Source organism: Coloeus monedula, assembly GCF_965178545.1.
Source record: "Coloeus monedula genome assembly, chromosome: 5".
In the NCBI taxonomy this organism is placed as follows: domain Eukaryota; kingdom Metazoa; phylum Chordata; class Aves; order Passeriformes; family Corvidae; genus Coloeus; species Coloeus monedula.
The window spans coordinates 37,052,815-37,078,174 of NC_138785.1; the positions used below are offsets into that span (position 1 = coordinate 37,052,815).

Genomic DNA, 25,360 nt, shown 5'->3' on the forward strand with positions numbered 1-25,360 from the left:
CTCCTCTCTGGAGGTGACGTCTTGGGTGATATTTTAGCTCCTGCATCAGTTTTACAAGGTCCCCAGTAATTTCCTACAGTTTTGTTGGTTTTTTTTTTTTTCACTGAAAAACATGTGAAGTCTTTCAGAGGCTTTCATTCCCTGCTTCCCTGCTGAGAAGAGATGGATTTTTTTCTGAAGTTTTTTTCTGAAATTGGTGTAGAGTGGGAACATAGTTCTCAGTGGTGGTGTATCATATAACATTTGGCTAATGCTCTGGGGCTATTTCTGGTAACTGCAACAGGAGTTACAGTGTCGGGGTAGGTCTATTATATGTTCTAATGAAATAACTAGTAGTCTGATGGAGTCTACATGAATAACAGAGATTTGGATCCTTTCACCTCATTTGGGGCACATGTATTAAAGAATGAGCTTTGTGCTTAAGAGAGATTACATGGGGATTATGAAATGTAGAAACTGTAGTTGCAAAGAGCAGTTTTATTTGGCAGCAGATTACCATAATTCTACTGCATGCTTATGAAAACTGGAGTTTCTAGTTAAAAACAGACTCCATTATTGTGTAAATATTAGCCAATGTAGAAATACAGCATTTCAGTCAAAAAAAAGTGGAAAAATAGTTATCGATTCATTTGAAATTCATATAATTTACATAGTGTCCTGAAGCTGTCTGCAGTCTCTCCAGAAATACCGAATTTAGAGAGGCCCCTGCACTTGGCCAGCTATCTGATGAATAAGATAAACCTATCCAGGTAGTGGATAACTGATGTATGAACGATGCAAATGTGCTATTCCATCCATGATGGGAAAAGAAATGTGTTAAGGCAGAGGTGTATCATATATAACTTTTTTCAACTGAACACACAAAACAACATAACATGACCACAGACCCACAAATGAATGATGAAATTTATTCCACTTGTATCTTGGGAATTATGGATTTACCTGTTCTCTTGATGCTGTTCTGCAAAAAATCTGTTGCAGTCTATTGATTAGTTCATCCTGCACCAATCTGGGAGTAGTTAATTGTATGTCTGCAAAATTAATATTGAATTATACAGATGGATGTGAGTGATCCTGCCCCAAAACAGGCAACTGAAAAAACCCACTAGAATCCTCTGATTTATTTTAAAATGTGAAGAATTTTAGGGCAAACAAAACAAAATCCAAGCAGTAAAACAAAACACAAATGGGAAAATGAAGCAAGAAGATAAATGTTCAATGGAATATTTTTATCCACAAAAGGAGATCATGCAGGGTAGACAATATTTAACCAAAAAGACAGCAGAAAAGAAATGCATTTCCACTAAACTCATAAAGAAGCTGTAGTCACCTAGACAGAACCATAAAAAGGACTAAAAATGTCTTCCCTGATAAAAGGCATTCTAAGAGAGGACTAGGAAATATGTTTCATAGATTTGTGATAATTTATTTTGATATTGGGAGTGAAAATGTCATTGTTTTTAGGAATTTCCTTTTTCTTCACTTGAGTATGTTTATGGTAAAGCAAGTTAGTAATATACTTTGAAGATAAATCACCTCTGGATGTTTTCAGTGAGCAAAAATATTTTCCATCTTAAATTTCTCTCTATTTTTTTACTGCCTTTTCCTGAGGCTGTTTACTCTGCACATATCAGAGAGAAGGATAACAAGGCATTTTAAACAGCCAAGTTCTATGCTTCTCTCCTCAGAAGGGAGCTTCTTTTTCTGGCTAGTATTTTTTTTTTTTTTTTTTGAATTCTGTTTTCTGACTAAGGTGTTCACCAGCAGGAAGGAGTTAAACAATACCCAGACTCTGGAGCTCTCTGTCAATCAGGGCTAATCCTGAGGCAGAAGCAATAAGAGGCTTCAGAAAGAGGGAAGTCTTGCTGGAATTTATTTTGCTTCTCTGTATTTATCAATTGAGAATGACTGGGCCTGAATTGTTAATAAATACAAATGGTTTATTGTGTGGTAAAATCAAAACCTATGTGAAAGAAGGCAAATACATTTCAGAAGGGCCAGCTTCTGTGTCTTCAATGTGAGATCTCAAACTCTGTGGCTCCACAATAGGACAGGGTGGTAGTCTAAGAATGGCATTTGACACATAGCCAAGTAGTCCTGAAAATAATTTTTAAAATGGCAGATAAGGGAGACAAGGCTCTTTTTGATAACTCTGGTACCTTTGTCATGCCTAAGGTCCTTATCCACATAGGAAAGGTTCTGGTTAGAGTAGATATAACAGGAATCTGTTCTCAAAATAGAAACTGGCTATAGAATGGCGAAATGATTTGACAGTGATGCTGAATTTCTACTCAATCAGAAGCAAGGTTTTACAGTATTCCTCATGCAATTCAAGGCTGCCTTTTCTTTTCTCATTTTTGCCTTGTCTTCTGGTATGAAACAGCTTCTCATTACATGACTTGAGTGCTCTAAGTCTGCCACATTTATCATTTGCTGCCATACATTCTGATTTTGAATAAGAAATTAGTAACTTAGCTTCAGTTTACATTACTATCTTTGCCCAATTTACAGACTTACACATGATACTTAAGTCAGCCTTTACTGTAAGAGTAAAATGACTCAGTTTGGGCCTGGGAGCCAGAGACCTAAATATAGTACACAGCATTAGAGCTTGATACAGCTGGGGGGAAAAAATCCATTTGGGGACTTATAAAAGGTCAGTTTGGAACGGACTGTTTGGAACAGAGGTGCCTGGGGTGCAGAAACACTTGCCTTGACAACTAACTTCATTTTGTTCTCATTTGAGAAGTGGAACAGCAGAGCTGCTGGAGACAGAAGAAAGTATAGGAAGGTAAGACAGGGAGAGAAAAAAATGGACACAAAAGGTTTGAGCTGGTTATTCCAAAAACCAATGCAGGATGTAGGCTATTAAGCATCCATTTCTGTGGGAAAGTGATGATGTGGCACTGCAAATATCTGGGGTACCAGCTCTGAGCTGTGCACCAGCTTTCCCTGGTTCCAGTCTTAGAGAGCACTGTCCTCATCTTTGTCCCTGTGGACACAGTACCCACCAACAGCTTTTAGTTTTTGAGTGCCTTTGTAGTACTGATGTATGGCAGTCTCTTCCAAATGATAAACATCTTATCATTGCAGTAAGTACCGGGACTGGCAGCAGTCTGTTTCAGCATGTTCAGGTGTGTAGCTCACTGGGACCAACTGTTTGGTGGCACTCTGCCTTCATGAAAAGTGTTCCAACAAACCTGTTGGAGGAGTTCAGCATGCTGGAAGGGAGCATCCTGAAAAGGTGTGTTCTATATAAAAAAGCCCAGGCATAGTGTATCAAACTGTCCCAGTTGCAAGACAGGGTCCCATTCTAAGACAATGAAATAGCATATGGCTCTGACCTTGTGTTCCATTTTTGTAATCAGCTTGCAACTGATCTACTTTTCATTGATATTTGTAAATAATTTGTGTCCCTCTCAGTTTATCTCAGCTAAAACTGGTGAATAAAAATGCTTCTGAAAATATTTGTCAAACTTAGAACACTCTTTTGAACAGCAGTGTTAAAACATGAAGTAGCTATAATTTTTCTGTTACGGGCTATGTTTTTCAGCCTAGAATAGGCAGCTGGCAAGAGCAAATCTTTCATGTGTGAAAGGGCAATTCCCTCCCTCCCCAGTCCATCAATGACTGACTTTGGTTACTAGCTGTGTAGCACCAGCAGAGCCAGGACAAGGTATTAAGAGTGTCTGCTTCAACTGAGTCCTGCTGAAGACTGTTAGGGAGTGATACAGCCCAACTGCTGTGGGACAGGAAACTCATTTCACCTCATCCTTTTAGGGTGGGTGAAGAAATGGGTGCAGGTATGGCAACCCACACTTCTCTTTTGTCTTGGTAGTAGAGTGCCTCTGGGAGAACAGATGTTTATTTCATTGGCCCAAAGTCTAAAAACAGCAGCAAGACTTTTTGCAATGCTCAGAGACACAGCTCAGAAAGGACACAGCAGGCAAAAAAGTCCTTTGGATTACACATGGAAGTGCTGCCATGATTCTAAAGGACACTACATACATGTGCAATCTAAGCTATTGGTAACAACAGTAATTCTATATTCTGAAAATGACATAAGCTCCCTTTCAGAACTTTATTAAAACTTCCTTTCCAGGCAAATAACTGTTTCTCCTGATTAAATTTCTGGAATTTTAGCTGATGCACAACGAGAGATATAATTTGCTTCCATTTGAAGTGGAGACATGGCATACACTTACTAGGAAATCATAATCTTGTTGAATGTGTACAAACTCAGCAAAATTATGTGCAAATTCTTTATTGAAACAATGATCAATGTACAAGCTACATCACATTTCATTTTGCCACTTCAGCATGAACTGGTCTCTTTGTGGTTTACGGCTGTGAGCTATAAAATCATAACAGTTATTTAAATCGAAGTACAGTAACTGCTTCTCAAAAGAACACATTCATATTTGTCTTACATTTCTTGTAAAATCAAAAAGGATTTCATAATAAATGAAATATAACTTACGATACTTTAGTGCAAGCACTTCCTTTGCATCTAAGAAGCTTTCAGTTGTCCCACTAAATATGGCATACTTAAGAGGCCAACTCTTAAAATAGCATGCTGCCAAGATATCCCATTTGAAAATTCGACACTGTTAACACTTTCTAGAATTAGTTAAACTGACCAAACTGAAAGTCAGAAAGCCCTGGTTATATGTTACAGTACTTTTGTTAAAAGGTAACTGCAAATCAAGGAACTGACATAGTATGTACATTAGAATAAAACAGGCACTGATTAAAAAAAAATCAACATCTGCCCGTATATGCCATTTTGCAAGTTTTATGATTATACAGTAATTTTTGAAGCACAGGAGCATACTTCTGTGCCTTACCAAGTACCAATAAACCTGCACAAAAATGCTGGTCTATGGGTTCTTTTAAATTTTTTATATGACAGAAAAAAAATAACTGAAGGGTAGGTTTCATCACAAATATGCTCAAATCAGAGAACAAACAAGGATCAGCAGTAAACAAATGCTGCTCAAAAAGAAAATGTTGAGAAAATAGATAGTGAGTACTATGTTTAAATGGTCTGATTAATATGGTCTTACATTTACAGAAAAAAAGAATAGTAAGTGTAAAATTCAAATCCAACACTGATTTCTTCTGCTGCAGAAATCTAGTCATCTTTCATGAAGTTTTGGCAAAAATGTTCGAAAATGGTGTAAATATATTGTGCAAATCTCTTTTCTTTATTAAGCCTGGCTTGGTGTTCCTTTGCTTTTGGAATGCAATTTCAGTTGGACTGGATTTTCCAGATTCTGAGTGTTTTAAGAACCATTAGTGTTTGGTGGTACAATAAATAGAAAAATGTAACAAAAGGTGTGCATAGTCCAACGATGGGAACAGATTAATGTCCCTGAAGTGCTTAAGGTGCATGAAAATACATAACAATGCAAACATTAATGTTTTCTTAGAGCCATTATTAATTTTATATTTGTTAATTGTGTTCTTGGACCATTTGCTAAGAAATACTGCAAGACACAATTGCATACTTTATAATAGCACATCCAGAAAGTTTGGAACAGGAAAGACAAGTTTGGGTCTTATTTCCCATCTGTCTTCCACAAAGGAAGTTCCTGAAAGCGTATAAAAAGCTTTAGGCTTAGAAGTGTCATATAATGGATGCATAAGATACTGAGCAGCATACACAAAACCACAAAAAACCACATAAACCAGAACCATTGGTTCAGTATAAAATCTGTATTTTCTTCAGCTACATTGCTGTTCAGTTTTATTCTGATAATAACACAAAGCTAAATGTTCAGACTGGTTGGAGCAGTCTGTGAACTCTCGGCTCTGAGTGACTCCAGCTCTAGAAAATTCAGGGTTCCCTCTGACCTTGCAACAGCAGGAATCCAGCACTCCATGTACTGCATGTATCTATTCCAAGTGCCTGTTGCTTATATGTGGTTTGCACTGTGCGTTTGTGTGTACTTCAAACGTGCCCTTTGTGGGCAACCTCTGGGGAAAAACATCATCTGTATCTTCAAGGAAGTTTACACAGTGATACTGAAGAAATCCATGGGGATTGTTTGCTCTCAAATGTTTCTCAATAAATAAATAATAAAGAGGCTGGAGGACAGCCTGAGAGAAGTGTCAGGGTCAGAACACCTTAGAAATACATGAAGGGGTCTGATCTCTATTGTAAAAACTTCATAGTTTAAAAAAATTAAAATTAAAATACTGTAGTTTAATAAATACTTTTATAACTTAAAAAAAAATTAAAGTGTAATTTAAAAGTTATTTTTATGCTTTCAAGGAGAACATCCTTGCTTATCTGTGCAATCTTAGTTGGGCACCAGGTAGGTAACTTCAGAATGCATGGGCATTGTTTGTAAATGCTGGACAGGCAGAAACATCAACATGCCTCTTCTCAGGAGGTTACAGTGAATTAAAGGAGTTTAGTGCAAGTTTCTTCTTTTGTTTCTGCCCTTGTCCTTTTTGTATGAGAAGCAAATTAAGTAACTTGAAAAACTGATGTGAAAACTAAACAGAAATGTCCTTTGGATTCATACAAGAAGTTAACAGTTTGCATCAATACTATTGTCAATCACACTGGTCAGAAGTGAGGTTCTTTATGGTATTCTCCTAATCTAACTTCAGTTCTACATTTGTATTGCTTTGCTGGAACTCAAATATTTCCAGTCACGTTCCTAAAGGGACTTTGCCCTTGCATGTTTCCTTTTGGGCATGTGCAAATGCATTTTGTATAGAAGCCTGCCACTAGTGAGCACAAAAAACCATGAGACATCTGAATGCTGCCATTTCTCACAAGTTGGTTGTCAGATCTGAAGGCCATTATTAAATTTTTTTAACAACCACAGAAAGCTAAATATGGAGCCTTCTCTGCATCACCTATGTAAGTCATGGGGTATTCCTGTATTACACTGCTAGTGAGGCTCTGCACTTTAACATGAGGAAGTTGGCGTAAAACCTCTGTTCATTATCAAATGTTCTTTTATGTACCTGCAACATTGACTTTGTCTGGTCTTGATTACCTGTGCAGTTAATGTAACTGATTGCCTCCAACAGACACCTTATGGAGATGTGACTGCTTCATTAAAATGTCCAGGGAGCCATCCACGCATCATCTCCCCACAGACCTAAGAGACTTCTTTTTCTACAAAATACTTGATTCCAGATTTATTTTAAGTATCTATACTTACACTAGAATCCTTCTTAAAAACTATAAAGTGATAGTTTGTTCATTAGTTCCAAACTAAATGTGTCAAGTAATTAAGTAATATTCTATTAACCCTATACAAACTCCTTCTAAGTGCTTTCTTTCCAGACTCACAGAGAAGATACTTTTTATTGTCTATTTGCAAGAGAAATTACCACTTCCCTTCCGCTCCTGGCATTTCCTGGCAGAAATGTTGATCCTTTTTAACGCCACAATTGCTGTAATCATTAAAGCTTTACTGGGGTAGAGTCAAATGTACTCAAGCAGTGAACATCCTACACATAGGAGGTTCCCAAAATATCAACACAATTATATCGCATTAACAGTTTGTGTGACTGTCTTTGTAATTTTATAGGACACTTGATCATATATTTTTTTCCAGTTTGGATACAACACTCTCAAACTGATGCTTATATATGAATTTAGGCTTGATCTTCAGAATATATGAATTTGCTCAAAATTAAGAAGCCAAATAAAAGGGTATTTTGCCATTTCAGCCTTGTCATCAACTGGCATTTGCAGGACTGTTACGGAACGTGCATACCTTCTTGTAAGGTAGTACATAGTTACTGCTTCCAAATTACTTCAAAACAAGACATCTTGCATATTTGCAGCTGTTTGCCACATAAACTTCTGGCAACATAGAAAATGCTAAAAAAACCCCTGCAGAGCTGTTGGACTGTAACTTTCTGTAAGATATTTGTGGGCTTTCCCATCTGTAATATACACCTCAAACTTGTTTCTCCATGCAAAGCAAACAATTGTTGGCATCTTCATTCCATGAAAAAGGGAAAACTATTTCCCATGTGGCTAAGCAGTGTGGTCTCAAATGAAATGGAAACATTTTAACTTTCTTTAATAGCCCTCTAAATCACAATGCAGCTGAGCAAACAGGCTTTGTAAATGGGATCTATTAGGATTTTATTTGGCTACTGGAGTGCTGCCTCTTGGGCAATATTTCAAATTCACAAGTTAATATTTGCAAAAATGCAATAGATGGAAATAACGAGAGTGAAGGAGAAAAATAGAAACCAGTTTTATGTTTAGTAAGTTCAAGTGTCCTACATCAAAGACTACCAGTGACTAGGAGGCCACTACAGGTGACTCTGACCTAGAAAATGCTGAGGTAAATGTTTCTTGGAAATATTCCTAATCAAAAAGAGCAATTAATATTAATGTAATAGCAATTACTCTGCCATACATCATGGTAAACTAAACTGAGAAGAAAGTGCCAAATAATCCACTTACATGCTTTTGCTATGATAGTCTCCAGGTAAGGCTTAGCGGCAAGTACAATATGTATTTTTAAAAGAGCTCCACCTGATTTTCCTGCTATGCATAGATTCAGGAGTAACTATCATACATGGCTTTCATATATAACGCATGTATTTTTGTCATTTGCCAATGCTGTGTCATCAGAACTGAGTTCAGCAGAAGGCTCAGGAGGGGGCTCTGCAGGAAGTGCTGGTGTTTGAGGAGGGTCTTCTTCCTTGGTGTCCAACTGCATGCTTTCCTGTGACTGACCATCTATGCAGTCCTTTTTGGACAATGGGTGAACTGACACTTTTATTGCAATCTGTTGAGGTGGCTCATGCAGTGACGATGCATCCGAGTCAGCTGTGGGAGATTCACTGCGCGTCAAAGCATTTGGGATCATATAAAGCTCATCTGTTTCAGTGGTTTCCTGGCCTTCTGCTGTCTGCCGTACAAAATTCTGTCCTTGCTCCTCCAGACCGACAACCTCCATAATTTCTTCCATTATAGTCCTGCAGTTCATGATGAGAGGTGGCAAAGGTACACTCCGAGCAAGCTCTTCAATATAGCGAGCAAATTCCATGGTCTTGAACTGGGTTACTTTGGCAAGCTCGAGCGTTTTGGCTGATGTGATAATTGGGATACGCTTTGCAATCTCAAAGGCCTTCTGAAGTTTCTCTGCCCCTTCTGTTCTGAAGAATTCATTGATTGCTTTCTCGGTTTTCTTCAGATGACTGCTCATCATACATAAGCGAGTAATGTTCAGTATCATAACAATGGTAAAAGCTACAAGACAGACAATCATGTAATAGATTCCCATATCTCCAGAGGTAAAAACAACCCTCAGCGTCACAGTATTGTTAACACTGCCGTACATATTAGATGCAACACACGTGTATTTACCTCTGTCTTCAAATGACACGCGGGTAATGTTTAGTAGCCCATTGTCAAGAAACCACCATTTTCCTGTTGGAGAGGAAACAGAGTAACTTAGAAGTATTTTGTCACATGATCAGCATAGTCTTAAACATCAGCTTTGTCAAACTGGCTTCAGGTTTTGGAAGGAGGAAGTAATGTTCACAAGAAGACAAAGAATTTACCGTCATAAAGGCCCGAGATCCTAGCTGTGTTACTATCAAATTCCTGACATCAACTGTGGATAGTCAGAGCATGCCCTAAAACAGTCTCATAAAAAATACTAATATGCATGACATCTATCTCAATCTTGTGGTCAGTTAAGTTAGAAAGATAGGACTACTTACCCCAGAGAGCCTCCCAAACACAGGTCACACTTCCTCAAAGAACAGGATCGATGGGATTGTGCGGCAGAAAAACCTACTAAACCCTCCTTGTTTTGTTCCCTGACAATGAATGCATTTGCTTACAACTGGGTTATTTTTGGTGTTTCGTTACAGTATCTCATAGAATTCTGTTAATGTAAACTTTAAAAACCCTAACATTTCAGATACCATACACTACATTGCCTGCCCTCTGAGGTGTTGAGAAACTGATTTTGAAGCATGATATTAAAGAGAGGGAAGTAGGATAGGAGGAGTAAGAAAGATGGGAAGGAGAAGAGCCATGACAGGGAACACCTTGTGTTTGTCACCTCTACAAACTACGACAGAACTTCTTTTACCTTTAAAAGTAAATTCTGTCAATGTAATATAATTGATAACTTTGTCCGCTGCATGGACATATACATTTCACGTACATGAACACTTCATATTCTTTGAACCTAGCACAGCAGAACAGTTTAAGTATGAAACTGCATTTAAAACAACATGTTAAAAAGCCATCACTCCTGTCACTGCTAAAGTGATTCAAGATTCACCTAGTTACTGTACTTGCCACTATATACTGGTAATGAACGAAGATTTTTAGTTCCTCAAGTGAACTTCATTTTTATTCAAATACCACTACACTATTTAAAAGCTGAGGACGTATATTTTTTCTTCATTTGGTGTGACATGACTTCTTAAATTGCAACTTTGCTATAAAAAATGTAAGTCAAATCCAACAGGAAAGCCTGGTGTCAATTCTTTCCTTTGTGTAAACCCACTCCTGGAAGTCTTCACACAGTAGAGAACAGCCAGAAAGTTGAGTGTCTCTGTGCCTTCTGAACACTTCCTCCAGGGAGATGTTCTACAGAAGATTTCCTTTTGAAGCAATAACAAAGGCTGATATAAGCCAACAAGATCAGCTAGTACATACTACTGCTCAGAGGAAGACTCAACTGTTTTCAATCTCTGTAACACAATCCCAAGCCATTCCAGACAGGTATTTGCTGAATGTAGTGCTGGAATTTCAATAACCTTCCACAGAAAGGAATGTCAGGTGTTCACCTGTCTTTACCATCAGAGAAGTTTTTTTTTTTCCTTAAACTTAACCTAACCAGCTGCTATTTAAGTCTATTAAGGCAGCTGAAAAAGACACAGAACCTGTGATCAGAGAATTAAACCTGTGAAAAATGCCTGTGCAGTTGTGTAAATCACAAGGCAGGATTGCAGTCCTGCCACAGATTGGTGTATCCCTCGCTTCTACATTTATTTTATCTTTTTCACAGAAGTTCTTTCATTATTAAAAAGATTATTCTATTTCTTTCCCTGTATTTCTTTTAAAGAAACTGTGGGCAATTCCGAAACTCATTAGTCAAAAACCCCTCTAAATCAGAGTAGTTATGGGCTTTTACAATGTTCAAAGTTTTTCTAATTAAACATGGCTTACCCAAATTTTTTACATTATCCCCAGTAGAAGCCTGTGTAGAAAGTATTCCCACAAGATCCCTGCCTCGGTTCATGTGTACAGACGTGCTCTTAATTACATCTTTTTATCCTCTTACTTAGAAGTTTTAACTTAACTAAACCACTATTTTTTACCCTAGCATAATTCTTGAAAACACCTGAATCATTTTGCTTGAAATTAAAAAATGCAGAATAAATAAAAGCTCAGTTTAAATCAGACCTTCACATAAAAAAAAATCACCCCAATCTGCTAAAGTTAGGCAAATTCAGAAGAAAACTCCTTTACAGAGGAAACGTTAGCATCTGTAACAGATGACACTACGTCCTCCACCTCCAGCATAATAAAAAATACAGAGTATTCACTGCTCAGTACTTCTTTGAATTGCAATGCGGGTCCTTTTTGCAAAGTAGGTTTCTATTAATTGTGAAATAACAAGACACCTTGTGATGTAACCTGGCTCCAGCTCTTATAAATGGCATAACGGCATTGAACTGTGACTCAGTTACTGGGTCTATGCCAGTGGATCCTGACAGCCATATTAAGCCAAATAAGAAAACAATGACTAGAGAAGGTATCATTGCTGGGTTATGATAACAATTCAATGCCATACTTAACATCACAAAGAAAGGTCTCAAACTAGGAAACATTTCTTACAGAAAGACAGTTTCTTAAAGGAGGTATTGCACTGTTGAAATTCTAAGTTAAAGTGATGTTGTTTCAATACTACATCTGCAATTTTTACTGATTTGGTCAAAGTTTTCGCTCACCTACCTAAATGTTTGTTTTAGCCAGCTCTCTCAGCTGACTACACAAAGATCTAAATTTAGATGCCTAACTAGAGGGGAAATTTTCTGTTAGTGAACCTTAGCAAAACACTCCAGCATACTAATTGCCGTATGTTGCCACAACCACACAAATCATGTTCGAAAGTCTGCTTAGTAGCTCAAGTAGGTCCTTTCTCTAGCTTTACATGCTGTAATGTAAAACATAACCAGTTATGCAGTAAGCTCTTTCAGATACACACTGCTCTTTCACATCAAGCTGGGTCAATCGTTACTCCTGTCACAGCAGAGTTCTCTGTCAGGTCAGCCATTAGTTAGGCATGCTATCTTACAACTAAGAGTTTATTTCATCATGCTGTGAACAAAGCAGTCACTATGGAAGGATTACATGAGAAAAACACCTTTCATATACCCACACTCCGCTCAAACACTCCTTAGAAGTATAACTAGGATTATCGCCCAAACCTTCCATTTAAGGAAAATCAGCCCACATGTAATTAAGGTCTCTGGCAAATGGCACTGAAGAGTCTTAACTAAAGCCAGGAAGGCTCAAATTTGGCCTGTCCTTCTGACTGCTGCCCTATATAGGTTTTGTACTTGGTTGTTCAGGGCACCTCCTGCTTCTCACACTGCCATGGCACTGCACATAAAGACAGAAGGCATATCAGGGAGTTAGCTGTGTTGAGTTCACGCCAACAAACTATTCTCATATGTCATAAGAATCCTCCTTTGTGCTGGGAAACAGCTTTTTAATCTTTTTTTGGTGCCAGAGAAGAACAAAGGAGGACAGAATGAGAAACAGGAACAAACCTGAAGTCTTCCAATGAAAATAAGCCTGTCTACACCTTCTTTTAACTGCTTCAGCTTCTTGCTATGTGTTGCTATAAATAACACATAAAAAGTTACTGTTTTCTTCCAAGGTGCACATAAAAAATTTATAACTGCCACCAGGCTTTCATTTATTTTCACACAGGAAAATACCACAGCCAGGCCATTAAATTCAGGTTATTTGTCAACTTGCTGAAATCAGAAGTGTCTCTGGACAGGCTACATCAGTGCTATCACTAAGATCTTACCTTTATTCTCCTCCTCTTGGAGCAGGCGGCCATTGGAATTGTACCATCTGTAATGTGGACTGGGACTTCCTTGGACATTGCAGTCGATCAAGGCACTTCTGCCCTCCTTGACTATGATGTGGTCGATGCGGGAGATCACCACAGGCGCAGCCCCTGTGTGTGTGTCAGTGCGGTTGAAAGTGCTGTTACTGACATCCTCAGCAGTGGTCAAAGCTGCTAATAAGATGACAAGGCGCGTGGTAGGCAGAAAGTACAAAAAGTGGTGGCTGTTCAGTATGTCCATTTTCCTTCAGTGGGGTACACAACTGGCTGGGAACTGGTTCTGTTGAATGCGGTCCTTGAGTTGAGCAGGTCACAGAAGAGTTCTACTTTGATCTGTGCAATTTTATGCTTAAAATATCCTATAAAATAAATAAATAAGTAGAGTGAGATGGCATATATAAACAATCCATTAGATGTGCTCTTTTAAAATAGTGACACATCCATTAATGCATTTCACAATCATCAGTGCAGTGTCTTGTCTAAATGCTAATGTTATCACAGTCCTTATCCTTACTGGAAAAAGATGCATTCATTTTCCTGACAATGGTGTTGTTCAGAGTGACAGGCATAGCAGAAGGCTTTTATCACCTAGACACTTAGCAGGTACAGTTTTATGCCAAAAGTTACACAGATTTTTTTTTTCTTTTTTTAAACATTTGCAAAATCAACAGGAAAAACAGACAGCACGTTAAAAACTGTCACTACCAGTTTGGTGCTGCAACTCTACCACGTGCATGGTGAAACATAGTGTAAGAAAGAACAATTCCAGGATGGGTTTTTGGATATAATGTTGGAATCCTTGATATACACAATTTTTCCCAAACACAGACAGCAAAACATCTCAGACCATTCACTTTTCTTCAGCTACTGCTGTCTGAGATAAAACATGGAAGAATATTCTTAAAAGAGGGTATTACATGCTTGATAAAGTAATTTCAGTGTTGTTATTTTTAGAGCAGATTCGTAAAGAAGAGTACTTGCTAGTGACATAATTATTGTTAATGTTCCTTTGAGATACAAATGAAGGTAGGACTTTTCTGTTCCTTATGTGGCATTAAGCATTTTGCCTGCATGCTTTTTGCACACTCTCCCTACAGTATTTTCCCTCAACTAATCATCCACAATGAGGCCTTTCTAAAGCAGTGATTTCAGTTTCTGGACAGAGGCGGGGGGTTACAAATGGCTCTCTATTGGGCTCATTATGCTGCCAGTGAACACAATTGGCATTCAGTACTGACTGAGGGCGTAATGTTGGCCTCAAAATGAGCACCTTGGAAAATTTCACTCAAGAGTCTAAAAGCCACAAATCACGTTAAAATCACAGAGTATCCAACCCTATATTGGTTTTACTCAACGTGTTTCTATGGTAAATAACTGAAATTTAGTGAAACTTTTAGTTAGAGGAATCTATCTGGAACCCAAATATAGGAAACTGTCTAACAAACTTTCCCCAAATGAACATTTCCATTTCAAAACTGTTTATATTTTCTTAAATATACATTTGACCCATGGTAACTCATCTGCCTTAGCATATAAAATAACTGGACAAGATAATTTCCCTAGATCAGTTCCATATATTAAGGAACCACTAAAATAAAAAGAAGCAAACAAAAAAATTCCCTTCCTTATCTTCTGTATTCAAAAAGGAAAGGAAGCAACATTACTGTCTTTCACTGGTAATATTTTACTTAGGTTGTTTTCATATGCATCCTCTCTTCTCTGTAAAGCAATGAACTTGTTTTCATACCAAGAGATACTGCTGTTACTGAAAAAGCAAATTAATTCTTCCATTTTACAGGATGAATCATTACTAGAAATGAAAACCTATGTTTTTTTAGATAAACTGCAGGCATGATGCAGAGGTCTGTCCCAGCTTCAAGCCTGTCCTTGTTTTTTCTCTGCTTTTATAATTACCGACTGTGGAAGTATTTCTCTCGAAGAGACAGAATAATTTTAAACTTTAAATTAATATTCAAATCTCATTTGTCATATAAAGCTATATAAACAATGACTTCAGAAATCTATTTCCAATTATACAAAGCATGTAGAGGCTGTGCTTTTGAAGATCTGTATAGGTACACTCCGTCTGAGTCAGCAGTTTGGAAAAAACCCTTCAGTTCTGCCTATTCACTTCAGTAACTATTTACATCTCATTTCTACTACTCCATTAACCTTGGAGACTGCCATTCTTCATGATTACAGATATTCAGTCTATAAAATGTTTCTGTACAGTGTCATAGATCTGCATTGTGCCATACAGAAAAGCCAAAATCACACTTCCTGGCAAAGGAGTAGGAACAGAGACTGGCTGGATTAAGACAATGGGAAGGGAAAAAGAACAACATAAATTGATTAAGCTTTGTGTTCTAATTACTGCCAGTGGCTTGTTATTACTGTATTTGGGTCTATCATATATTTTTACAGCAGAAAAATAAGTAGCAATCAAAAAAAGGTGTTTATTGTGGAGAGCAGTTTGCATTCCAGAAGGAAATGAAATAGCATCTCCCCAGTGGGTGAACAGAAGACCTGTAAGGAAGGTACCAGCAGTGTATTAGGAAGTTCGAGGTAGCTGATGGCCCACTGATTCCCCACAGCACAGGCGTGTGGGCAGAGGTTTGGAAGCTCTGTGACGGCTGTAAGGCGTTGCCTGTTCTGTATGTTTACCTGTTCTGAACACAGAGCATATGAAAGCAGAAACTGTACCTTTGTGTAGTGATAGCAAATGTGACTGGTCCACTGTATGGCCAAAGGGTCGATTACTTGTCTGAAGCTAACAGTGACTCCCTCATTCTGGCACAGAATTGAACCATAAATAGCTGCAGTAAATGTTAAGAAATAGAGATGAGTAATTTACATCTATCTACTCTGTAAGATTCTTACCTACTCCTTCTTACTCCTGGGAATGTACTTTCTCATGTATGTTCCTGGAATGTAGAATATTAAGAAAACACTAAATACCTCTCTAGATACATTTGTATTAGAAATAAACACAGTTTGATGGCTAATGTGAGGAATAATCAGGCAGTAGGTTTAAAGCAGAATGTTTGGAAATGAAGGTTGCTGCTTTCAAATGCCATCCAGGGAAGTGCCTGAGTATGTTTGAGGACAGGGAGAGATCTCTCTGAAGAACAGTGTTTTAAGATGCAAGTTTAGACAAATGTTCCCAGGGCAACTAGGAAGCAGTAGGCAATCTTTCCTTTGGTGTGCATCCTCTCCAATGTTATCAGGGAACAAAAGAGATGGAAGAAACCAAAGAAGGCTTTCTTAGCCCCAGCTGATACAAGAAAGTTACAGGGTGGCCATGCTGGGACCTGCATGTCCAGGACCCTCTGCAAACCTGCTGGGCATGACAAAAATGCTAGAGTCAGGTTAGGAAAGCAGGAAGAAGCAGAGAGAACTGAAAGGATAGAAAATGTGGTCACACCAGACGCTGATGCAAAGGAAGATTTGCTGAGAGTTCCTGTCCTCCTGCTTTGCCATAGGCACAAGATTGCCTGAGGATATCAGGGAACACAGATCTAGAAGCCAGTTGCTTTGCTAAACATAAGTGATGTAACAAGTTATGGTTTAATCACACAACTAAATGGGGAGAAGACTGAGACAAAAATAGGACTGCTAGTGATGTCTGGCAAAGCAGCAAGAGAATCCAGAGCAACGGAGAAGTGGGTACAGTGCTGGCACCCAGGATCTTGGCCATGAGAGGCAGCAACTAGCTGTGACCCATGATAAACCTGATGAAGGCAGCCAAAATTGTAACCTTTCAATATGACCTAAGTCAGAGAAAGCTGCATTGACTAGACTAAAACAAAGATTCCTGTAATAACTACTTGAGACTAACACAGTACTCTAAAGGAGGAGGACACCTGCAATCCTGAGACTCGCTTTGTAGGAACAGATTGAGTCTCTTGATGTATTTTTGCCATTAAAAAGTCACTATAAACGAAAAGCTAATTCCCCAAAGCACATGAGCTACCTGTAAAATACTTTCAGAAAATAAAACGCTATATAATTCATGTGGTAACACATACTTTTTTTTTTTTACTTCTAAATTTGTGGTGCATGAGTTGGAAAAAGAACATTCCTGGCTATTCTGAGCTGTTTTCCATCCAAAGCGGTGGGATAGGGACAGGCTTACCTCCAAAGATGGAATGAAATGAATGAAATCTCCTCCAGCACCTAGAACATATATATAGGAAACTTTCCTGCTGTATGGTATCTGGAGCAACATTTACCACTCAACAATGCGTGCCAGTGGTCCATAGATTAAATAGTTCTGTTTTTAAATTCCCCAACCCAAATGGCATAAATTGAAAATACTAAAGTAACAGATTTACTGCTTGTGAGATTAGCTTCCAAGGAAAAAGACTTGCTCCACATGAGAACACATGACAAGCTTTTCCTCTAAGTGACATGACAGCCAGCTCTAGCATGCTCTCTACGCGTTTCTATCCAGAGAAATCCCCTGGAATGTGCTCCAGAAAAAGCAGAGCTGCAGTGTGATAGTTTTACTCCTAATTAATGTGAAACACGGACAAAAGCTACAGCTACAACTTCTCTGTCCAAAATCAGGCATCAGTCTAAACAGAAGACACAGCTAGGACTGACTAGGAACATTAATCAGAGACATGTTCTGACTGACCATTTATTTTTTCATGTCATTTAGTTTTTCATGTTCCTTCCCATACTATTGCCACCAAAGAAAATGACTATGGGTGTGGGGTCATGGTTGTAAGTGCCACATTTGTGCAGAACAACATAATGACAGAGCACAAAAGAAAAGGAGAGCAATGATGCATACCTTTTACTGGCTCACTCACATCTGTAAGACTGGCCTGTTCTTGTTCTTGGAATAATGTGTAATCCTATTAACTGCGAGGTTATTCAATTCAGAAGTGAAGCACAAGAAGCCAGCTTATTGCGTAATGAATAAATTGTGCTCCTATAGCTTCAACATCCCAATGCCATCTTCCTTGGCTTGTAAGTGACCAAGAAAATTAAATGATTTTCATTCTAGTTCTCACTTGTCTAAAATAAGTATAAAGGCTGATGCTACAAGAGAAAATTAAGGCTAGTTTTTTATTATTCAAAAACTGCTTGCAACTTTTCCTAGTTTCCATAGGCAATGTCTTTAAAGAGTGGGCAAAAGTAAAAGGTAACAGGTGTTAGTGAAACAGGAATGCAAATGAAGGAACCTATGCCCCACAGGTGAGAAGCTCACTGCCAGTTCATAGGCTTATGAGTGAGAACTATCTACTGAAAAGGTCTAATTATTAGGGTGCAGACATGCAGATGAAAAGAAATGTCACTCATTTACAACTAGCAGAAAATTTCTGACTTATTTTTCTACTAATTTGACAGTTAATAAAATATTAATGCTTGTTTCCGGAAGAGCTGCTCTGTTTATTCTCCTGGAGAGGAGGATTTCAGTCCTTCATAACTTCATGGCTTTCTGTTTCCCTGGCTATGTTGAAAAGGTGACCTGCTGGTGATGTTTGTAAGATGAAAAGCTTCCTTCTGCACATCTAGATTGGGGATTCCCAGCTGGGCAGCAGTCCTCAGCTATATGCTTATTTAGTCTCTTCAGCTGCCTTCAGCTGCCTGGGAACTTGAGGAAACCTCTCAACAGGGCTGAGCCCTGGCTATGTGTGCTCAGCCACCTGGTGTCACTTGCTACCTTCAGCCACCTGATGGGACGATATAGAGAAGACAGACATGGGCTCCTCTCAGAGATGTGCTGTGAAAGGACATGAGACAAGGCACACAAGCTGTAACAACAGAAATTATCATTATTTATGAAAAAACTTTTAAGCAGGAGGTCAGCTAAGCCCTGCAATAAGTCGTCCAGATGGGCTATGGAATCCCTCTTCTTTGAGAAGTTCAAAACTTGACTGAGCTGGTATACACTGGCCCTGCTTTGAGCAGGCTGTTGGATCAGATGACCCCCAGAGGCCCCCCCTCAACCAAAAGAAACTCTAATGCTCCAGAAACACAAATACAAGAATTGCCTTGGGGAAGTCAATGTGAAAAAATATATCTGATCTTAAAAATTACTATATGGGTTGCTGGGAAATTGTCTTCATGATCTCTCCATAATTTGTTGAGTAGCAGCATTTTAGAATGATAAGACAGGCTGAGAGTGTTGACTACAGCCTGGAAAAAAAAAGTATTTGGCCTTCTGCACTGTACTTGCGTGATAAGTAAGTAGAACAGTACATCTCCTCCTCAGCATAAAAAGAAGACTTATTTCCAGCCAAGGTAACTCTTGAGCATCTTTGTTGCCCTCCTCTGGACTTGCTTCATCCCCTCCACATCTTTCTGATGAGGACCCCAGACCTGCAGGCAGTACTCCAGGTGGGGTCTCACAAGGGTAGAGTAGAGGGGGAGAATCATCTCCCTCAAGGTGATTGTCTCAATTTCTTGACACAGGATAAAATAAGGGCTGGGAATCTATGAAGATTCAAGAGAAACTGTATATAATTTACAAGCACAGATTCATAGATTATGACAGCCTATGATAAACTTGGGGACTTAACTTCTGTGTATGCATTGTCCTCTGAGTGTATGACCCTGGGCAGTGAACAGGAATGGATGTCAGTATGGCAACCTGGAGACCTTTTCTAGCACTCCTGTCTTAAAAAAAATTAAAACAAAGAAGCCTATAAATTAAAATTAATTGTACATTTTGCAGGCATTGGTAAGTTCTTACAGGCAAACATTTGTCAATCTGTTTTGTAAGGTGATACATGATAAATAACAAAAGAAAGAAAATGGAAAAATCAAGGACTGTAGCTTATTCTACCATTAATGGCAGAACCTGAGCAAAACTTAGTCATTATCAGTTTTTGTCTTCTAAAATTGTCTTGGTCTGAACACACACAACACTGTAGTGGGTAACAAAGGAAAGAAGTATTGTAAAGATACAATTGTCTTAGTTTCAGGGTTCCATAGTGTAACAATAGACTGCAGCAAGAAAGCAGCAAGCAATAAGGTGATTACATATTTTAGATGTGTAATTGAAAATTAATGTTATATCCATATTTTTCATTTAGGGAAATGAAAATGCCTTTCTGTTCAGCAGTGGTACAATGAAAGAGTTTTTATGTTGCCTTTATCAGTGTGTAAATGTTTCAGATTGCTTTTACTGTAAATTTCTCCTCAGTTTTGTTCCTCTTTATCCTACTTCATGTCTCAATATTGCAAAACTAGCAATCACACGGCATCCTAGAGCTTCACTTTAAATATCTGAATGGACCCATTGATTTAACTATGTCTTTGAACGGTCTGATGTGCACTCTCCTGATGTCAATGCACACTCAGAGATGCTAATCCATTAACCTACAAAACAATGAATGAAGACTGTCGGTGGGTAATTATTGGAGAGGTTATTTAAAAGTACCTTAAGAATGCCAAATCTCTGGAAAATCCCCTTTTGATGCCACAGCTCCTGTAATTCCAGCATCTCTGCTGTATCAAATCAACTTTTTGCGAAATACACTGAAGCAACAAAAGCACTCAGGCACCTTAGATGCTTAACTTCTCATTAAAAAGTAGTAATTCAGATGTCCACATTTATATGGACTGAGAAATCTGAGTTTTCTTTCTATGTGGTATTTTAATGACTGCAGCAGAAGCAAAGTTCTATATTTAGTGGAGAAGCATGCTGTTTTTCATCAAGGCAGGTACTGTTGGGAAGATGTCCTACTGAGTTGTAGGCTACCCAGATCATAAAGAAAATTCAACACTATCGATAGTGGAGATTTTTCAAGGCCCATCTTATGTCTGATCATGTATAAGTGCTTTGAAGAATTTTATTCTTAAAAATAAAAGCTGTGTTTGTATAGCTTAACTAGATTTGCTCAGTGTTTGTATTTATTAGGAGGCTGTACAATTACCATTCAGTATAGTTTTGTATACAAAGCTCTTATTCCAGAAACATTTGTATGGCTTTAAGAGTCCCTTGCTTAACTCCTTGCAAACTTTCAGCATAGCTGCTGGTTTGCTGTTGCAGTTAATGCAGATAGATCGATGCTTAAAAGTTCCCTCTGTTGAGAAAGGAGGAACAATGAAGATGCACAGAGAATCCCTCCCTCACTTCCATGTATATGTGAGCTCTTCCTGGCCTCACCAAGATCTACATATCTTTCATTTTCTTTAAGCACCTTGTATCTTTTATTTATTCCAGCACTCTGTAAGCATTATTCTGCCAACAGTTTAAATAACCAAAGTCAGCAAATGCAACAGATCTCATATGCTCTTGGCAAGGCTTATGAGACTCTGCTAAGAACACAGCAGTGTAGAACGTCACCCAGTTCACTTTATTCCACTTCCTCCTTTGAGCTCTGCTTGTCAAACCTAACCATTCCTTAAGCACATCTAGTGGTTTTCTTTTTCCAAAGGAAGAAGGAAAAATCCAGATGTAAAACATTTAAATAAGACACGAAATTAAAAATTAAGTTTTGCTTAAACAAAGATATGCAGGCTAAAAATTCTATTTAAAGTCTAAATTTTGAACAACTGAATGTTTTCAGTGCACTGATATAGCTTTTATTATGCTATTTTAACAAAAGGCTCCCATATTATTTGGAACATAAAAGAAAAAAGAATAGGATAAAACATATTTATGTATGACTAATTCTTCTCTATCCCTATGGAACTGTAAGATGGATATAATTTTTAATGATTGGCTTTCATGTTTATTGGTTGCTGGGATACAGGGCAAAGAGGTTACATGTGGATGGCATGATTAGGACAGGATTAACCTTGTCAGAGGGGGAATTTAAAGGAATCTAACTGCTCATGACTGATTGCAATCCGGTTAAAAGTGTCTGCACCTCTTTCCTCCATGAGTAACAAAGGGGAAAAAGTTCGCCCCGCACCACACAGCACCCTAAGTCTTGCTTGTACCCAAACGTGATCAATTCAGCTCTCTCCAAACATGACTGTATATTGTCATGTATATGCAATAATTTAGCTGAAGACACTCAAGAGTTTATTCAAGAACCTCTATAATTTCAGACTTGTGTGCCAGTTAAGTCGACGTCACATTGAAAAGTGCAACTTTAAAGGCACATACCTTTCTCAGCATCCAGTATTGTGTGTGAACCACACAGTCACACACGTAGGACTGGGAATCACACACACACGTGCAGCTGCAGTGCCCTGGCCCCTGTGTGACTTAAAAATATCAGCAAGAATCTTTTCTTGGAATAAAACGCTTGGTGTGGCAGACCCATGTCAATTAAATGTTAGGTCTGGGCTAGCTAGGTTATTCTTAATCCAATTCCTCCACATATAGTGGCCCTTTTCCAAAATGAAGTTATTTACACACATCTGTACAGAGGTTGTTATTTCTGATAAATGCTCTAAAATCCTGCTATGGATGATTTTAATCACAGTAACTGGTGAAAGTAATAACCTCTCAATTGTCTTGGAAATGATGTTTCTAAAGTGGGTCTGTATATAGGCAGAAAATGCCACTGTTTTAATCATCAAAACGAAATAAAAAAATTAAGGATACCGAGAGACATTTGCAAAAGTTCACAAGTCTGCATGAATGGATGGCAGCTCAGAATTGCAGGAATGAAAAATTCCAGGAACTATCCAAGACCCTGGTCTTACACCAGTCTTCTAGTGACATATTAATACAATCCAGGACATCTCAAAGTAGTATCATAGGCATTTGTGCCTGCAAAAACTTCTAGTAAAGGTGCAATTTGCTGACAGAGAAAGAAGACCCTGCTAGCAGAGCTTGGTTCAGGTTGTTTTAGCTCCTGGCAAGCTCACTCTCCCTGCTGTAAATTGCATCCACATCTCACTGGTGCCTTACACTGGGCAAGAAGCTTAAACCATAAAAGAAATGCCAGTCCCACATTCCAAACTTTGTAGACAAGAACTGAAATGGAGATTGATTTTGTTCCATTTAAATAATTTCCCAGAAGCCCTATCATTGTGTCACAAAGGTGACCCTCTGTTGCCTGGGTTTGGGTTTTGTTCCCCTGGTTAAAGCAATGAATGCACTTTAGCAGGTTCTGTGCCAACTCCATCCTCCTCCTCCACATTTGTGCAGGACCTGCCTAATTGCAGGGAGGCAAAGGGGACAGGGCAGGAAGGCAACTGGAGTTGTACGATATGGATCACTTCAGAATTCACTACCACACTCCCACCATGTGCTAAGTGTTTTAAGAGTAACTGATTTTATCTCCAAACTTTATGAACTTTCAGGACAGGAAATATGCATTGGACACAAAACATATTTTTTTGTTTGTTGAAGATGTTCTGCTGTTTGTCCAGGCCTCTGAAAACTCCAAATTCTTCAGAAAAAAATGGGTGCACAATGTGCACTCCAGCTGTGTAAGATGCACTCAACATCATCTGACGTTGATATGCTGCAGTCTGAATTAGATGGATTTTTAACAAAAAAGGATTTCTACTACAGCAACCACAAGTATATCAATGGTGCTGTTGCTAAGTGTACATGCTAAACCAGACAAAGGATTCCTGTCATGCAAAACATCATCTCCACTGAAAAAAGATCTGCCGTATTTTGTCCTACTGCAGTGAAAAGAACTCTTTCTTAATATAATGTCTCTAAAGAACTAAAATACTACCTTTCCCCCCCTTAACTCCTTTGTGTTCTTCCCTTTGAAATAATTTCACAGTTCTTCAGACACATATGTACCAAATGAGGTTGCATTTAGGATTTTGCCACAGTTGGTACTTTTATTTCCCCAAGTGGGTTTATCAGGGTAGCTCCATTTGAGATGCTTCAATTTAACAAATGAAAGAGGACTGTTAGGAAGTGTAGTCTCTTACAAGACTCTCCAGACAAATGCACTAGAAAAGTGCCTGCTCAGTAGCAGTCTCTGTTCTCTTAAGCTCCCTGGTCCGATACTGCTCGAATTGGCCCTGTTAAGAAACAGGATTCAAAAGATTATTGCAAGACCACTCTGAAGTGTTAGATTCTAGTTCCCTAAGGACACTTATGAAATTGAGTTTTATCTTACGAGGCTATCCTGTGAAGTAAATGGGTAATTAAAGCAAAGTATCAGGAGGCATCCTTTATTTTAAATTTAAGGCAGCACAAGTTAACCTCTCTTAGAAGTCAGCTCCATCGAAGAGGTCTTTGCACTGAGGTGTCACCTCCCATTCGCCTTCCCAGGACGGTACAGCAGCGAGCATCCTGCGGGCAGGAGCCAGAAGGCTCCAGTAAAGCCTTGGGCTCATTAGGGTTTCTTTTGCCTAACGAAACACACTTTCCTTCAAGCCCCGGTGCTGATATGAAATAATCTCCTGAACTTTCATGCTGAACACAGCATTACTGGGCTCCCGCTGAGCGGGGAGATACCGCGCTCCACGCCAGGCTGGCCGCGAGCGACAGCCGCCGCGGGAGAAGCGCCGTGCCGGGCTGGTCGGGCTGCAGCGCTCCCCCGGCACGGCCACCGGACCCTGCTGCGGCCCTCCAGGCTCCCCCGGGGCCGCCGGCGGGACAGCGCGCCCGGGCTCAGCGCGGAGCTCTGCGGCCACCGCGCCGGCTCGCAGGTCGCCGGCAGCCGCGGCAGGTGCCGGCGGCGCGGGCGGTGGAGGCAGCGGCGGGCAGCGCCTCCCCGGGACCGCCGCTCGCCCGCCCACCAGGGAACCGCGGCCCGCGCGCCCCGCGCCGCTCACCTGCCCGCCCGCTGCTCCCGCTCACCCGCTGCTGCTGCCACTGCCGCTGTGCTGCCGCCGCTGCTGCCGCCGCCCCGCGGCAGCGCCCGCCGCCGCCGCGCCCCTCAGCGCGCCCCGCGCAGCACCATGCCGGGGCCGGGGCCGGGGCCGGGGCCGGGCCCGCGGCCGGGGCCGGGGCGGGCGGAGCGCGGCGCTGCCGCAGTGCCCCGCCGTGCCCGTGCCGTGCCGTGCGCTCCCGCCGCTCTGCCACCGCCGGCTCCGGCGGGGAAAGTAGGTCAGGGCGGCACTGAGCATGCTCGGGGCCGGGCCGGGGGGCGGCCCCGGGGCCCGCGGGGGGCGCGGGGGGCGGCAGAGACCTCGGCCGCGGGGTTGAGACGGGGCCGGGGCCGTGCGGCGGCCGCAGGCGAGGCGGCGGTACCTGAAGCGAGCGAGCGGACGGCGGCGGGGCCGCTGTGGGGAAGGCGGGGTGCAGGGGGGTGCGAGCCCCCTGTGTCTGCGCGGGGCCGGCGGGCCGGCGCCGCCCCGGCCGGCGGGATGCACATGCCGGTCATCGCATCCCTTCTCAGATACGCTTGCGGGAGCAAGTGCTGCAGGAA

At 40.1% G+C, this 25,360-nt stretch overlaps 1 protein-coding gene across 3 annotated transcripts; it reads right to left on the reverse strand.

Annotated features, from left to right (window-relative positions):
• Positions 1–1,093: 1,093 nt before the first annotated feature.
• MFAP3L (microfibril associated protein 3 like) lies at positions 1,094–24,902 on the reverse strand. 3 transcript variants are annotated; one of them, XM_082282326.1, is made up of 4 exons: positions 24,765–24,902; positions 13,059–13,459; positions 9,359–9,421; positions 1,094–9,241 (listed from the first exon to the last, which is right to left on the reverse strand). In XM_082282326.1, the coding sequence occupies exons 2-4, from the start codon at positions 13,339–13,341 to the stop codon at positions 8,559–8,561; spliced, it is 1,029 nt and encodes a 342-aa protein (XP_082138452.1). In that variant the 5' UTR covers positions 13,342–13,459; positions 24,765–24,902; the 3' UTR covers positions 1,094–8,558. The 3 variants fall into 3 exon arrangements, with proteins under 3 accessions (XP_082138452.1, XP_082138451.1, XP_082138450.1); XM_082282325.1 differs by having other exon boundaries at positions 1,094–9,421; positions 24,790–24,902; XM_082282324.1 differs by having other exon boundaries at positions 1,094–9,421.
• Between the last annotated feature and the right edge of the window lie 458 nt (positions 24,903–25,360).